The sequence below is a fragment of the Anser brachyrhynchus genome (genome assembly GCF_964034855.1).
Source record: "Anser brachyrhynchus genome assembly, chromosome: 3".
In the NCBI taxonomy this organism is placed as follows: Eukaryota; Metazoa; Chordata; class Aves; order Anseriformes; family Anatidae; genus Anser; species Anser brachyrhynchus.
Window position 1 is genome coordinate 63273215 of NC_137696.1, and position 18131 is coordinate 63291345.

The 18131-nt window shown below is 42.0% G+C and overlaps 1 protein-coding gene across 2 annotated transcripts in view; it reads left to right on the forward strand.

The window, feature by feature from the left end:
- The window catches only part of TXLNB (taxilin beta), a 53968-nt gene that overhangs the window by 1044 nt on the left and 34793 nt on the right, over nucleotides 1–18131 (forward strand). The window contains exons 2-4 of one of the 2 annotated variants that reach the window (XM_080588074.1): nucleotides 5683–6114; nucleotides 8080–8171; nucleotides 13242–13412. In XM_080588074.1, coding sequence (XP_080444200.1) covers nucleotides 5697–6114; nucleotides 8080–8171; nucleotides 13242–13412 — 681 coding nt within the window. In that variant the 5' untranslated portion in view covers nucleotides 5683–5696. Of the gene's footprint in view, nucleotides 1–18; nucleotides 6115–8079; nucleotides 8172–13241; nucleotides 13413–18131 lie in introns of those variants that run through there. The other variant, XM_080588075.1, reaches the window with a different exon arrangement.

Genomic DNA, 18131 nt, shown 5'->3' on the forward strand with positions numbered 1-18131 from the left:
TAAGTCTGACAAACAGCTTCCTCGTTGTCACTGCTTGGTGGCATGACGTAAGGACTTTAATCTAAGTACTTCCCTTAGAGATGGTCAGCCCACATTTTCTTGGAATAGGTTTAAAAACCTGGGCACTGTGTGGCGTGTGAGGAAAACAGGGGAGTAGGTGAGGCTGTTTCTGAAATTAATAAATACTTTTCTAATGAGTGATAAAAATAATAAGAATAATAATAATAAATTTTTTAAAAAATCAACTTTGGTAGAGGTTGCTTTTGAGTGAGAATAGGGGCTGGTCTGATACAACACTAAGTGATCAAGACTCAGATGCCACATGAGATGTGAGGCAGGTGACATCAGAAAGTCTCCGGATCTGGGCTCTTTCCATGCCTGTAAGAAAATGTGCCACCACACTCCCGAAGTTTTGTGTGGTTTTGTACTAGAAAATTGTACATAAATCATAAAGCTATCCAAGTGTAGCATGTCGTTGATGAAGCTGATTTTGTCGCAGCTTTCAGAAGTAATATATATGACAGCGTCTAGGTTATAACAAGGCACTTCTATATTTCTGGAGGGTAATTGGAGCTACACCAGTGAAGGCCATTCCAGGGTTTAATACTTGCTGCTTTGAGGTGTTACTGTAGCTCAGTCTGGTGTTATACCGAGGTAAAGCTTTAGGCTTTATCAGCATATGCTGTCTGGTGTAATTATATGGAACACTTTGTTTTAGGGAATTTATGTGTGAGAGTATGTGAATTTTGAGCATAAAGTGCTAAATACCATTGCCCATTTTAGAAGTGCTTAAAATAACTTCTGGCTGCAGAGCAGGTGCCATGTGTCTTTCTGCTGGATACATGGGGAGGCAAGAGCTAAATATAGGCAATGTAGTAAACCCTCTAGAAGTCTGGGCTGCAAGAAGGGAAGGATAAAAGATTCCCATGAGAAGGAAAGAGAAATACTGTTTAAAAGCGATAAAAAAAATAAATAAATTGCAACACCATGAAAGCCCAAGCTCAGGACATGTATTTTGTCCTCCGTTTGTGCTGGGACGGTGTCTCCCAACACAGTGACAGCATCCACGCCAGCAGGGCAAGGCGGGCTGGCACGGAGTGCTGCATGGGAGCTGTTTGTCCAGCAGCAGGGGTTGTTTGTCCAGCAGCAGCAGCAGCATGGCTACTGCGTCTTTGCTAAGTCATGCGTGGGCTCTTGCTGACTGGCCTTTTGCCTTGGAAGCACAGACTGATGTTGAAACATGGACAGATATCAAATCACGGTGAACACAGATTGTGCCATAAACGTGAGATGCTAATGGTCAGATCCAAAGAAACTCAACATGACACCAGACTGAATATGCACAATTTTTTCTGTTGCTTCTGGCTGTGCTGCAGGCTTATCCCATTTGTGTGTCTTTGAGGCCAACCTGCTGACTGCTGCTGTGCTGGGCACCAGTCTCAGTACAGGCCAGGAGTCCTCCTACAGAAAGGCATCAGCCTGGGATTGGCATCTCTCACCTCCCACCCAAGACTGGGGCAGCATCCTGAGGAGGTCCACTGTCGTCCTGAGTTATGCCAAGCATTTAACAGAGGAAGGAGGGGAATGGAGAAGAGGCTCTGCCATGGTCAGCACTGGATCTCAGGGTGCTTCCCAGTGGTGGAGAGGAGGACCATATCTGGAGCCAGGCCCTGAGTTTTGTCATGGTCGGGGCAACCAAGGGCTGAGGTGCAGTTAATTGCAATGCCCACACTTCCTCCCAGCAATGACTTGCAGTTTGCAACCCCAGAGACTCCAGCTTGGCTTTCTCTAACTTTGCTAGTGAGGGGGACAGGCTTAGGGTTTTAAACTTAGGCTGAGAATCAAGGTGAAACACGCACCTAGAATCTGGGCTTGAAATTCAGTCTGGCTATCTCAAGCAGACAGGGAGCTAAAAACTCCAAGGCTGATGTAGGGAAAACCCATTGTATGGTTTTATTAACTGTACTTTCCCATTAAAATAAGTATCTGTAAGGAAGAAACTACAGGTGTCTGGTATCAAAATTAGGGCTTAGAAAGTACTGATCTCAGGGTCATGGAATGGGTCCAGGATCTGGGAACACAGGAGGAAAAGAGTAAACAAGACCCAACACTCAGACTCAATCAGATGACTGGTCAGTCCACCCCCTCGCCATAAAATAGCTTAAGGCCCAGTCAGAAATTCAGGTGTGTGGAGACAACAGTGGTGGTAGTAGGAGTCACAAAAGTCAAGAGGAGGGTCATTTAAATCAGGCTGTGTTTCCCTTCGATCAGTCTGTTTGAAGCCGAGGAGCCAAGGAATTTCTCTGCTGGCTCAGTCACCTAATTTTTAGGCATTACTTTGTCTGAGACAGCATTTAATGTAAACACTTGTGCTGAGAATGACACCGTAAGTTTTCAATGGTCTGATAAGAAAGGATTCCTGATGTATATCAAGGTTAAGCAGGCTGGAGCAAGAGGAGGACTGGGGCCAACTGCAGTAAAATTTCCCCGCACCAAAGGCTGTTCTCAGCAGATGAAAGCTGCCCCGTCTTCCTAAATATAAACTCTGACACTATGGAAGCCATTACACAAAACAAGGTGCAGAAGTCTTAACAGACATTGCGTCTGTGCTGAAAGTAGTTATCAGATCTCTGATCTGCCCAAAAGGAGAATGGACAAAAACATTAAAATATTTACTTGTCTGTGTAAACATGATCCCCAGTATGATCCAGCAGGTGGGAACCCTTGAGTTAAAGGTTCGTCATTGTGGTTCGTCGTATTTCTGTGGTTTCTGTCTGCTTAACATTCCAAGCTGGTGGCCTAAACCTCAGCAACTGTAAATTGCCGTGGCTTCAGAGACTGATTATAATGAATCCCCTTCTAGTCAGGAATGATATAGATTATATTAGGAAAGATTTCCTGTGAGACCAACCTTTAAATAACTTGTGTCCTTGGTTCTAAACATCCAGTTTCTCTTCAACTCATCCACGTTTCATTATTACTGAGAAACACCGTTTATAACTTGATCACTGTTGTTGATTTAGAGCCTACTGTGTTTGTAGGCAAACTTAGTGGTTCTCTTAGGAGGAAAACTTAAGCCAGACAGCACTGCTTCATGAGTTAGGACTTGGAGGGGCTTGGAGCCAGCACGATGACGTGGTTGATGGGATCTGGGACTTCACCCGCAAGGAGCCTGAATGTGAGGTGGCAGGTCAGGGTCAGGATTGGGTCTGTGGGGTGGTCTGGGACAGATACAGCCTGCAAATCCACCAGCACGTCCACAGTGACAAGGCATGTCCATGGGCCAGCTGGGAAGCTCTGGTGCTGGATCCAGGTCAGGGCTGGAGCCAGTGGAGGTTCAAAATGGGCATGGATGTCGCTGGGACCTGACTGCGTTGGAGGGGGGCAGTGGTATGGCCACAGCTGAAAAGCAGCTCCCGAGGGAAAGTAAGGGCAGGTCCTGTCTTTTGGCTTTCTTCACAAGAGCTCCTAGTGGAGAAGAGCTGACCTGGGACACAACCAACCTCCTTCACTTCACCAAGAAGACCCCAGGGATGCACAGGGCCCTGACCACAGGAACATCGACCTGTGCCTTCTTACAAAGACAGGAAGACAGGAAGAAGAGAAATTCATATTCGGAAATGAAGGATTTAGTGGTCCAATTCTCCTTCTGTGCTGAACGTGTTACAAAACTACTTGGTTTAAATTGGGAATATACTTCATGAAACTTTTTTCTGTCTAAGAAAGAGCTGATGATCCTAGTTTTTCTAGCTGCTTGATTGCCAATTGCCAATTAGCTCAAATTAATGAAAACAGATTGTAAATATTAGTGTAAACATGTCAGAAACAAACATATTTTGTGGAACTTCTAGCTTAGCATTTACAATAATGTTACTGAACTGGAATTAATTGACAGTTAATTAACTCCAGTTAAAACAAGATCACAAACTCTAGTCTAACATTCTTGCTAACTGGAATTACTTAACCAAACTTCACATGTGGGGTCTAATCTTTCAGTGTAAATTAAAGTCAATAGGATATCAAATCAGACACAATTTTATAATCACTTTGTGGTAGTATAACAACCATGACAAAAGTAGGAAGGAAGGTATCAGATGCATCAGACTCACAGGATCCTTGAGAACAGGGCCATCTGCTTTCCCAAGCCATTGCTGCTGGTGTGTTTTACCTGTAGGAGGACTGCCAGGTCATGGTTCTTTATATACTGGCTTTCAGGCACACCCAGAGCCCCCCACAAAGCTTCAAATATACACACATCAAACCTTTCAAATATAGTCCCACAATCAATTGCTCTAGAGATGATGAAACATAATATTTGGATATCATATCCATAAGCCTGACCAAATAGCTCACCAATTGAATCTTGAAAAATATTGCCTTAGTAATGGTCATCACTGCAGTACCAAGAATCACTTTGACTGAGAAGAGTTTAATAACAAACACCATGTCATATATTACAATAAATTACAACTCTCTTATCATATACTGCCTTTGGCCAAATTTGTTTATCATTCTGAAAGCTGCAGAAATTCAGACACCATAGAAAAAATACATTACAGCCAACTGAAGAGGGAACGAAATGCTTCTCAGTTCCATATTTTATAAACAACTTGTCTTTTCAAAAACAAGAAAGTAAGCACCCTAGACACTGGAACAGAACAAACAAAGCAATCTTCCTCTCCTTAGTCCCTACCAGGGACTGACACTACCAGACTTCTACTACCCACCTGACTGACAATATTGTGTATCATATCATTACAAGGAGGAACAAAATCAGGCTGAAAAAGAGAGAGGAAAGGGCTCATGGCAGTAAGTATCACAATCTTTAGTTGAGCAGAAGTGAGGACTAGTTGCAGTGTTCAAAGGGATGGGAAAATGTAAAGTTCCCATTGCAAATTTGGAGCTAATTATGTGAAATTCACACCAGAAACCACTGTAGATTATCAACCCATGTTACACCTGGTTGTTTTTACAATCCTGTTGCTTAGTTTGTATTTTGTACCTTATCAGACAAGCTGTCAGCAGCACACCACAAGTGCAAGAGAAAGGTGGTTTATAGTTGTTTATCTTATTATGAACTGTTCATTGCTGTTACTTTGGCAGTGCCAGGCCAGGCCACTCATAGATCAAGAATCATGCTGGGCCCTCCAAGAGTGCAGCACAATTTTCAGTTCTCTAGTTTCATTTAAACTCATCCTTTTTTCCTGATTATTGACTTAAGATGTGCTGATGGGTGAGAAACAGGAAATGAAACTGATGCAAATATGAAGTGAAGCTGCCCATGTGGGTAGGCAGCCTAGCAGGTAAAAAAAAATAAAAATAATAAAAATCTAGGAAAAAAAAAAAAGTGGCAAACAGTATGTTCAGGGAGGGAAGTAGTATGAATGGCTCTGGTGCCATTTTGTGCTTTATCACTGGCAACAAGAACAAGAGGTTTTGATTTTTCAGTATTAGCTTTGGGCAGACTTCTCTTCTTGGCAGGTGTAAAATTTGCTTTTGTCCCTGTAGGTAAATCACCTTGATGGTTCATTTCAGTGTGATGTATTCTTCGAGCCAGAGCCAGAGTATGATCTGCTTCCCCAAATTCCCCACCAAATCACTCATGTCCTGGCTGAGCTTTGTGATCAGCAAGAAGACTAATTCCTCTGCTTTTACATTAACTCTGTGTTTGCTTTTCATTAGGTATTGCACCAAGCATGGAGAATGACCAGTCCACCGAGCAGCAGCCACAGGCTCCCACCTCACCCAGACTGGATGTCCAGGGGCAAAGCAAGGAGAAACCTGTCCCCAGCTCGCAGCCCCAGGCCCCCATGGACCAGCCAAGCACCTGTCCCGAGGTGGCCGTGTGTGATATCTCAGAGGAGCTGAGCCGGCAGCTGGAGGATATCATTAATACCTATGGATCTGCAGCAAGTCTGATGGAGAAGGAAAGCACTGCAGCAGGAACTGACAAGCCTGAGAAGGGAGAATCGGGCAGCCTGGAGGATGCAGAGTATGAGGATGCAAATGAGGAAAGTGAGAAAGACAAGCCAGCTCCTGGAGATGCTTCAAGAGCAAAGGAGCCCAGTCCCAGCAAGGAGCAAAAACTGGAGAAGAAAATCCTGAAAGGCCTAGGCAAGTGCTTATATGCTTACACAGCCCTTCTGCAAACAGAAATAAAACCACCCTGGTCCTTGTTCTTTCCCTTGTTAAGCCTCTACTGTGGCTGATAGGGACTTCTAGCTACCACTGAAAATGACAGTAATTGTTATAACTTCTTTTCTACTTGATAATGTTCAGCAATTACCCCCAAAAAATACAGTAGGCTGTATCAGACATTAGTCCTACAAAGAGGAAAGCTTAGGATCTTATCACATGACTCCTGGGCCACCCAAACTAGTAGCCAAAGCTGTGAGTCTGATGACACTGCAGAAAACTGCTTCTTAAGGAAAGATAAATCTGATCTCGTTTATGCCCTTGTGCATTTATTTCTTCCCCTGCTTCCTCAGATATGACTTCTCACTGCTCATAACTCTGCTAATAGCGCTACTGCATGGAGTGGTCAAGAGGGAATCTGCAGAACAAATTCACTTTCACACTCAGGTTATTTTTCTTCCATCAGACTTCTCACAGACTGATGTTGGCATTAAGCCAACGTGCTTGTTCTCCCTAAGCACAGTCATTGAGCCCCTTGGCCACTGCAGGATCCTCTTAGCTGAGCTAGAAAGAAGTCTCAATAAGTGTTCGTAAAATCTGTCCTTTCTGCAGGACAGCCACTAGAGAGCAATGTAGCTACATCCCAATCTGGCAGATGTGTAATTTATTTACCTTCCTACGCTTAACTTCTGCTGATCTTCATACTTCTCTTATGCTTGAAAACTCAAACCCAACAGTAGACTAATCCTACAGAAAATTCACTGCAGGATGTGCTTACAGAAAAGGGACTAAACGTAGGACAGGGCTTTTTTTTTTTCTTTCTTTTTTTTTTTTCCAAGTTCCTTGAATGTCTAGGAGAAATAAAGTTCCTGTTTCTATGACCTTGGCTTTGGTGCAGTTAGTGATACCTCTCCAAGATGAGTGGAAATGCTATCAAAGCACAGTTCTCCAGCTCCACTTGCAACAGTTTTCACTCCAGGATTGTTTTTAGCTTACATTAATTTATTTATACCAGAGCTGTAGAGAGAACTTAGTCTGAAATTGTGGGTTTTCTCCACAGGCAGTACCTCTGAACTGCACCAGACTTGAAGTAGAACAGGTCCAGCCTAAGACAGAAAGTGATTTGTCCTCACAGCCTTTCAGGAAAGAGGTGCATTTGGAAAAGCATGGGCAAGCCGTTTGCACCACAGCCATCCTCATCTCCAAGGGATGCCAGGGACATTTTGTATTCTAAGAACAAGTGGTGTTCAAACTCCAGCTCACACTCGGGACTGAAATGAATACCAGGAGGTATCAACATTGAAGCAATACCTAAGTGGCTACACAGTGATTTAGCTATGTATGCCAATATAGTTATTAGACTGTGAATGCATTGTCTCTGGTATCCATATTCTCTGCACCAAGTGAGGGAACTAATTTACACCACACTCATATAGCCCAGACCTGGCCAGCAATATCTGCTACCTGTTTGTTTCCATGTGCACCATAGTCTCTGTACCTAACTTAATCTTCCTTGTATCTTCCATGGGTTGAGCAGCACAGGAGTACACCAGCCTTTATCTGTTTGTTCCTGCAAAGAGATCTTCTTTGGGGCCAGGCCCTTTGCATCCTATTCCAGTCAAGTGTACCGTATACGCGATCCAGTGATGTTACTAAAATATGAAATGAAAAACAGATTACACAGGAAAAAGTCATTTTACTTGCCAATGATTTTGCTAGAAGACAGCACATTACTGAGGTCTGAAATTGGAAGAAAATTCCAGCATGCTTTTTTGTACAGGGGAACAAACAAGAAATTCACAGCAAAAACAGTTCCTTTCCTTCCAAAACGCCCTGAGTTTTTACGGCTTCATGTACTAAAAAAAATACTACTAATAAAAAATCATGACAGCACATCAGGTACAAACTACATCTACCATCAAATATCTTCTTCTTCTTTTTAAGGGAAAGAAGCTACCCTGCTGATGCAAAGCTTGAACAAGCTGAGTACCCCAGAGGAGAAGCTGGACCTGTTATTTAAGAAGTATGCTGAGCTGGTTAGTACAGCACTGGTTCTCTCATAACTGTCTATACAGGAAGGTATAAACACACATGCCACATAGCATGGTCAAACCTCACGTCATAGTAGAATCTGTCCTATTAATTTTATCCAAAAATAATTCTCATGGTTAAATAACCAATTATGAGTGAGAAGGAGTGGGGAAAAAAAAAAAAAAAAAAAGTAAGGAAAACAAGCTGGACTTTGGGTTAAATTTGGAAGGGGCTAAAAAGTTGATGAGGCAGAATATTTGTACTTAAAGGGAAATTTGTGTAAACAATTCTGGTAGAATGAAGATTAACTGAAGGCATAGGTTCATCACTCAAATGAGAGATTATAGCCGTAACAAAAAAAACCACCTCTTAGTTAAATCTGTTTATTCACCATTATTCTTAATATAGTTTTCATAAGTTGATATATTTATTTTAATACTGTAAGTATAATTCAATTTTTCAGGGAGAAGATGATTTTATTCTAATCCTCTACACATCTCTCCCTTATTCAAGGCCTGTATGGTTCTTCTGTTGTAGAAACTGTTTTTGTTAAGAGATTATCCATGATTATTTTAGACTAAATATTCATTTTATGCATCCCTAGAGTATTCACTGGAATTCATATAATACCAGATCTTTATGTAACAGGTATTGGAATAGGCCAATGAATTTTGAAACCCTAGATATTTTAACACAGAAAAAAAAAAAAAAAGGCAAGCCTTTTCTCTATTATCATCTTTTGAAAATAATACAATCTTCCTTTTCCTTGTACATACATCGTACTTCACAGCAAAACTGCCTTTCTTCTGCAGGCAGTAGGGATGCAATAGGCTCAAGTCTTACAGCACAGCCTTCAAGCTGGCACTCAGGCACTGCTAACATGTCCAGATAGCTAAAAAAGACAGGATAGATTCATTTGCAAGGTTAAGAAGAATAGAGATACGAAGCTGTTCCACAGCACCAGACCAACCCACGAGCTGCAGATGAGCACAAGCCCTGCTTTCAGGCTCTGGTTTGCCAGCCCACAGCAGCTCAGAGTGGCTGGCACTCTCGTCTTCCCCTTCTGCAAGGAGCCTTGCATATCTCTGCATGCAGGTGTTGTTTTACATTACACATCAGTGATTTGATCAACGAAAAAACAGTATGAGATTTAGTATAAAATGTTAGAAAGTAGAAAATAGAGAACTGAAGCTAATCATCAGAGAAACCAAAACAGTGAAATGAACAGTCAAATTCTCTGCCACCATAATGTTGCCCCTGTAATGATGCCAGCTACTTGACTCCCCTTCTCTGTTTTTTTTCCACACTGGAGATGCGTTATTTACAGATGAAGGATTTTCTTCTCAGTAGTTAAAGGGCTCTATGATCATAAGCAGTGGAAATCTTACAAATGAAACGGCTGCAACATTTTACAGTTTGTTGAGCACTGAAAAATATGTGAAGTAGGCCATTGACTTTGTAATCAGTTTTATGCATGGATGTGTTCAAGTTTTATCATAATATAAAGTTCAACTTTCCTTTTTTTTTTTTTCATCTAAAATTCTCTGACTTCAGAAATTGGGCTCTGGCAGTTCATAGTTTAGCCCTTGCCTAAAGGAACTTCATGCTAACAGGTTAACTGAAATAGGACTTTCTCTGTGATGTACTCTCCACTGCATTCAAACATTGATGGAACACTTTATAAAAGAGGACCCATATTGCCACTAATCCATGCAGGAGGAAACTGCTAAAACAAAAATACTGTGTATTCAGTTTTGACATTCTGTGCAATATCACTAAAATGAATCGTTTAATTTATATAATTAAAAGCTTGTTGGAAAAAACAAACAAACAAACAAACAAACAAACAAAAACCTTCCACTGCTTGTTCAGCACAGCTAAGGAACGTAGTGTGGTTAACAGGTTGTTAGCAGTCAGCACTAGTAGCAGCCACTCTGTCCTCTTTCCCAATCCCATCACACACTGAAGGTCACTTTTTGCTTTTGCTGAGTCCTTTTCCAGATGGATCAGCTCCCTGGTCCAGTGAACCATGTGGTGTCAGAAGCACTTGTTGCGGCACAGCTCCGGGGATGGTACAGTGCTATGTCAGGATGAATTGGGTGCTGGCAATGGCTTCAGCTGCATTAGGTGGTGCTGCTGGTGGCTCTGGCTGAAGATGCTGCTCATGCCTGGGGACCCAATGTAGTACCAGCCTGTCCCTACAGTCACCCAGCTATTTATATTATTTATGTTATTTATGTTATTTAACTGTTAGTACGTGCCTTGGCACAGTGTATAGCAATGAGTACAAGAGAAAATGGGTGGCATCAGGGAATAGCTTGGGCCGCATCCCTGCTGGAGTGAATAAAGTCATGCCCCCAGGGACAGGGAGGAAGGCAGTTTAGTTACTTGGGCACAAGCTGCACCACACTACTCACTACCAGAGAGCATTTTATCTGCTGATACTGTTGTAGTCAAAGTGGTTCAGGTTGGTAGAGCAGACTGTGCTTTATTTTAGCTTTTGCCTACAGTTGTTACAGAATTCATAGAACCATAGAATGGCTTGGGTTGGAAGGGACTTCAAAGATCAGCCAGTTCCCACCCCCCTGCCATTGACAGGGATGCCACCCACTAGATCGGGTTGGCCAAGGCTCCATCCAGCCTGGCCTTGAACACCCCCAGGCATGGGGCATCCACAGCCTCTCTGGGCAACCTGTGCCAGTGTCTAAAGAACCAATGCCCGAGCCACCTCCACCACCACCACAGCACACCCCCTTCTCAAGCACTGGCCCCACATGCTGCAAGCGCTCACTCAGCACCACTTCTGGAGCAGATTCCTCACTCTCTCGTATTTTCAGAAGCCCTGAGTGTCTCTCAAGTTCTGTATACAGCAACTATACACTAATACATAGACATAAGTATTGTCAGTCTGCAGCAGGATTAAGATAAAACTTTTTTTCCCCATAAATTGAGAGTTTATCTAACTAGGTCAGCCTTCAAAAATCAGAATTCCTTCTATTTGAAGTTAATTTTAGCTAATATTTCATCAATTATTATTTTTTTTAAATCATCCCTGGTGCTCTTGTGTCACTCTTATTTACTAGTGAGTATCCTTCTTCAGTGCAAAAGTAATGTCGTATCCTAGATATTTCTGAGAACTTTCAAACATAATTTTCTACAGCAAGCCATTTTTATTGGGGGGGGGGGGGGGGGAAAAGGCAAAAAATGCTAGGAAGACATTTCCTATCATGATTAAGATCAGTTTCATTCTAAGCCCCCTACCTCAAGCACAGCTTGAGTGAATCATCGAAAATTTGGACAAAGCATTAACTGCTAAGCACAGACTGCACATGCAAAATGTGAAACAAAAAGAACATTTTGTGTGTGTTTTTAAAAAGGAAAGGGGAAGGGGCCAAAATCAAGCTTATAAAAGAAAACAAATCTCAGCCTTAATTACAGAGAGGGTTTTTTTTTCTCCTTACAATACTAGAAAAATTACTTCAGCTAGTGCAGCTTGATTAGATGTAGAGGCCCCTATTCTAATCTTTTGGGGTAAAAATACACAAAACACATGCTGAAAGTTGAGCGTAAACTGTAAATATACTTCAAGCTGGCGATTGCATTGGTTTGTGGTATGACTAGCTGTGATTTGATTGATAATACACAGAGCTCTGTACTGTAAGCATAAATTACAGAACATCTGCAGAGAACAGATCCTTGGGCAGAGAAAGTGCAACATATTATTTCTGTTGTCTGCCTTGTTTGAGCTGCACATTGCTCCTCTGCACTCACAAACTTTCCCAGTCATGCGGGGGTTAATAATTAATACCAGCGATACCATATTATTACATAATATATCCTAATAACAGCCATTATTATTAAAGTTTGCATATCGCAGCTCGTGAATAACTGGAAAACATCTGGACTTTAGAAATGTCTCACAATGCATTCATGCCTGTAATACAGCGAGGAGGGCTGCTGTGGGTTGGAATGGAAGAAGAAATCTTTAAAAGCTTTAGAAGAGAAATGGTTCTTTGACATTTCTGTTATGGTGTTAATTTGTAGTGCAGCAAATTTCTCCAAACAGCCAATAATAGGCATGTGTCAGAAGAAATGACCAGTCCATTAGCAAGGCCCTTGCTCCCTCTCATCCCACCTCCAGCGTCACGCTCCCCACCAGCCCTTCGGGGAACGCAGGAGCTACGCATCCACAGAAACAGTTCCTAAGTGAACTTCATGGCCTGGCCATAATTTCCTCAGCAATTACGTGGAGCCAAAGAGCTGGAAAGAGGCTTGACTCACTGTAACCCACCCCCATGAGGGGGACCTTCAGAAACATAAATGGCAAATGCTCCCACATGTGTCTGCGAGTGAGAAAAGCCTGGCCAAGAGGAAGTGCCCACAGGTTGTTCTGGAGAGCTCTTCCCTGAAGAGCCTTGTCCTGGTTTCAGCTGGGATAGAGTTAATTTTCTTCCTAGTAGCTGGTATGGTGCCATGTTTTGGATTTAGGATGAGAATAATGCTGATAACACACCGATGTTTTTAGTTGTTGCTGAGCAGTACTTACAAGTCAAGGACTTTTCAGCTTCTTATGCTGCTTTGCCAGATAGGAGGCTGGGGTTCTCAAGAAACTGTTCCTATCTCAATCCACAAGTTTGTGCACTTTTCAATTTTCTCCCCTATCCCACTGTGGAGAATGTGAGTGAACAGCTGTATTGTGTTTAACTGCCTGACGAATTAAACCACAAAAAGCCTTCTGCCTCCAACAGCAGCAAAGCCCTCACACAGACTCTATCCTTGGTGTCCAGCACCTTTTCTGCTGTTTTGTTGTTGTTGTCACTGTTGTTTTGTTTTCAACAGTTTTCTGGGTATCTAGGAAATCTGGGGACTTCTCTTTCATGAAGTTGCAAAATAGAATGAGCTACTATTGAGTTATCTTGATGATCTGGAGAAATCTCATTGCATTAAGAGCTACCAACTGCTCTTGTTCTTAACACTAAAACAAAAACAAAATCTCACAGCTGCCCTTCAAATAAATTAATTTCCTTTTCTTTCCTTTTCCTCTTCATGTGTTTTAACCCCCATTCCCTGCCCAGCTTGAAGAACATCGTGCTGAGCAGAAGCAGCTCAAGTACCTGCAGAAGAGGCAGGCCCAGATTACCAAGGAGAAGGACCAGCTGCAGAGTGAGCACAGCCGAGCCATCCTTGCCCGCAGCAAACTCGAGAGCCTGTGCAGGGAGCTCCAGAGGCACAACAAAAACCTCAAGGTGAGTGTTGGACTTATCGAGGCGCCCAGCAGAGAGAAGGAAGATGCCCAGTACATGGTACTGGGCAGCTGTCTCCAGGTGGTCCTGCTTTAGCAGGGCGATGTGACCAGGTGATCTCCAGAGGTCCCTTCCAACCTCAGCCGGTCTGATCTTGTGATTCTGAGTTCACCTACATCAGCTGTAAGCCATTCGTGTGTTACCAGGTAGTCCAGCACAGGAAAAATAAGTAGTGCCAACAGATAAGTCATGCCAAATTTGCTGTGGCAGGTCACCCTCTCCCTCCCAGCAGGGTCAGTCACCCAGCACCAGGCCTAGCTGCGAGAAGTGTCCATGTTGCTCCAGCTCTCAGCTCCAACCTGCCGGCATGGAGGGTCCAAGTGTGAAGCAGGCAGCTGGGGAGGGGTGTTTTTTAATCTGTAGCAGCTGGGTCTTCCAGAAGATATCTTCTCAGATCCCTGTGACTACAAATGTGAATACAGGTGTGTGGCCAGAATTATACAAACAACAGATTTGCTGTACAGGACTCACAGAAGGCTGGCAGCTGTTTTCATATGATTTGAGCTCCTGGGCATTTTCAAGCGATCTGTGATGTCTGTCAGTCAGGACATTTTCCTCAAGACATCAGGCTTCAAAACAGCAAGGATGCTGACACTGTTTGTGGAAGTTGTCTGGATTACAAACACCAGTTCAGAAAGGAAATCCTCAAGAGTGTCAAGACGCTGGGACCCATATACCAGATCTGCCTATTCCTTGGTGCACCATGCCATATAAATGTGAAATTTATAATCTGATTATGGTTCTTAAAAAATTCTAGGTTGAAGGTATATATTTCTGTTGTGATCTTTCTTTTTACTTTTGAGAATATGTTAGTGACAGTAGTGTTATACAAAAAGCCTCTGCTTGCTCTATTCAAAATCCTTTATGGAGGTATAGTTATGTGTAGAACAACACATATGAATTCTTAGCAGCAACAACCTCACCTCACATAACTTCTATTAACTGTATAGATTCTCATTCATTTCTACCACCTCAGGAGTGGGCGTTCAGGGGCTAGCCTTAACTTTTACTGTGTGTTCGTAAGAATATATCTGTGAGAGGAAACAGCCATGTCTAAACACAAACTATGCATGAGTAGGTGTAAAGCAGTTTAACAGACAGGAAGCATATCTATCTCTGTGTGCTCAGTTACAGTAGCTCAAAACTGTCAGTGTCAAATAAATTCTTGCCTATCATTTGTACCAAACCTAGTGTATATTAAGCTATATCTCAGTATCGATCCACACTGATCTACCAGAGCATCTTTTGCAAAATCTCTCAGCAGAAATACAAACCAATTTTAAAGTGATTTAAGAGTACAGTGCTTTGTATAGACTTAACTGAGACTTCTAAAGCAATCAAATCATATGCCCAAGTCAGTGGAAAAAGGTATAGAGAAAAACTAATTATATTCAGAAAACGTATTTGAAACAGGTTTTGTTGAATGACTTGCACTATCTCCCAGCTATCATATGCTTATTAATCCCACTAGTAGAGAATAACTGTTTTTCTTTCTCTTTGCATACAAATAGTTCATCATGCATTTTGCCTTTACATTTAGGAAAGTCTCTTTCCAACATCTTCCTACTTGTTGGTCTGTTTTACTTTGCAACTAAGTCCCCTAAATAAAATCATCAATTCCTCATTCAGTTCTGATTTTTTCCCTTGTACTTAAGCCAGGGGAGTCAGGAAAGGTACCTAAGCTGATATTTCAGCTAAGGAAGAAGTGTTTGAAATTTGGGCTCTTCTTTCTAAGAAGCTGGAGAACTTTTAAGAAACACTGAATACTGGCTTTCCTCTCTTTCCTGTGTCTTCAGCATTAAAAAAAAAAAATAGTATAACAAATATATTTGCAGAATAAATTAATAAATAAAGAAATTCAATATATTTATCTGGTTTTGTCTCTCTAACAATTTTACCACAATTCTTGGAATATTTGCCTTTAAGCTTTAGCTTCTGGAGATCTGTGAGTATCCAGAATCTCATCTTCTGTTTATTTAAATTAGTGTAATTTTCTTTTGCTTATGACTATATTGAGAGGGCTCAAAACAGGGCTATTGTGCGTTATTTTTAAAACCCCATGCTTAAGTAATTTTTATTTTGGCTTTAGCAGGACAGAGAAGCTGATTCATAATTTTTTTAACATTTGGGATTAGCTTTTCTGATTACGTTCCAAAGGAATGGAAAATAAAAATTGTTGGAGATTGTGTCATTTTAAGAGCAAAGAAGCCTGGCCTATCCAGATCATGAATATCCTCTGACTTGCCATGTGGTACATTATATGCACATCATGTCATGTAAATGTCATCTTCACTCATCTGGTGTGTGGAACTCCCATTAATTGGAGATTGGTGCAGCCAAGTGGTGATGAATATGCAATGCGGAGCTGCACTGAAAATCCACAGTGCAGATCAGAGAAGAGAATTTCTGGTTAGTATTAGATACTGGCCTCAAAATTTCACTTACTTACAGTCCAGCTATTCAGATTATTTCCTAGCAGTTACAGCTCACAGCAGAAAACAGATGTTTAATTCTCCCTCCAAGAAAAGCAAAATAAATGTTCGTGAAGTAACAACATATTCCCACTGCAATGGAGAATAGCTCTGCTAAGAGCAATAGCATCTCATTTCTCTGCATTGTGTTAGTGTTCTGCCAATTAGCTGAAGGTCTGGTGGCTACTTAGTGTCTTGTAGTAACATATCTCAGGTCCCTTGTCCTTCCTGCTACTGGCATTAAGCAGTGACTTTCATACAAATGTCACAACAGTCAACAGCTTTGAATATGGGCTCGGCTCCAAACTGCAGACCTAAGGCTCAGACCAAGCTGCCTGGGAGTGGGGAGAGCAGTTCACTGAAAATGAGGAGTCTGCACTCACATCATCTCTGCTGATACGGCTTCAGCAGACTAACAGTTGTCTTGATTTGCCCTAGAGAGAGATGAGGACCAGAGATAACATTGCCCTTCTATTTGCAAATTATTTCACATTCCAGTGCTAAATCCCAAAGTGCAAAATATCCTTGTCTTAATTTTACAAGGTTTTGTTCAATGCATTTTTACGTTGTTAGCAGCAAAACACATGAGAGTGATAGCGGTGCTGCAGCAGGGGTAGATACAGAGCACAAAGATTAAGAAAGGACAGAGGGAAAGAAACAATAGTGGCTGGATATTAGTCTTCTACAACCAGAAATCTTAAAAGAATTTACAATTTTTTTTTATTTATTTTCCTTCCCCTCACTAAAACTGAATGTTTAATTTAAAACTGTTAAAAGAAATAAACAGAGAGTGCGGGAGTGTGGTTCACACATTATGAATTCACTGTGGTGATGCTGAGAAGTCACCACCCCAGACGCTCTCAGCTCTGCTCCCTACAACCAAGCAGGGCAGGAGTTCCAGGCTCTGTGCAGCTAATGCAGCTGTAGCAGCAATAACACAGGGTGGAGGGCAGTCTTCAGTCTTCCAGTCAGGGGACAACCTTAATTTTACAAGGATTTTACTTTGCAGTATGGAGTCTTGAAATGGGAGGGACTAAGGAACCTACTGGAAAAAGGGTATTTTCTCACATTATGGGGCCAGGTCTAAAGAAACAGCTGTGGCCTTGTGATAACAAAATCTGTGTGATGCTGATGACTTGGGGGTCTGTCAGACTGTGAGGTGGGTGAAGGGGAGCTGGCAGGAGAGCAGGGCTCCATGGGCATCCAGACCCCTCCCTGGCTCCAGTGCAACCTCAGCCATCAGCTTTTACAGCTAGTAAAGGCTCAGTGTTAAAGTAGACACCTCCACAGACCCATCACTATTCCCATGGTATTATCAGTACTGCTGACAAACCTCTGAAGCTGAACCCTTTTTACCTTTGGGCCCAGGCAACAGTCTAGCATCAGATGGGAGCAGCAGCATCGCAGGCAGCTCCCTGGTATGGCACAGCGTCAGGCACAGAGGGCTTTTGTTCCCTGGCACAGGGACTCTGAGGAGCTCGCTGGGGCACACCCCAGCCCCCATAGGCTTGTTCTCCAGAGAAGAGGTCAAGAGAAATTCACTGCCCTGCAACAAAACGCATCTTAGTTCTCAGCATTTATAACCATGAAACTTTGTATTCTCTCTGTCCTCTGTGTAATTATTCTGCTCAGGAAAAAAAAAAAAAGATGAGCAGAAAATAAGATCCTCTGGGTAACACACGCACTTTTCTTTTTTTAAATATTTGCATGATTGCTACTCTCAGGATGTCTCATTTCACCTTGTAACAGAGCTGTTCAGTGTGACTTATGTGAAAGACACCATTTTTTTATTTTATATTCAGATGGATTTATTACTCCGGTGAGCTTTAAATCACAGCAGTGACATTGCGTTATAACACTGTTTGGTCCATTGAAACAATGAAGTATTTTTGAGGAAGGGTGTTTTGAAGCCATAGAAATAGGACTCCAAACATGTTCAGTTTCTCACTCTTGTATTTGACTACTTGAAGTGGAGGCACCTGGTCAATCTTCTCCCTGCTCAGAGCTGCACCTAAGCAATGGAGAAGAAAGAGCCATGAGCAGTTTTTTAAACAGTGTATTAAAGGTAAAACAGAATTCTGACTTGACTAAACCCATCAAGGAGTTCGAGTTAAATTTGGCAAAGTTTCAAACAAGAATAAAAGTTTCAAACAAGAACAAAAAGGACTACTTTTATATATATATTATATAT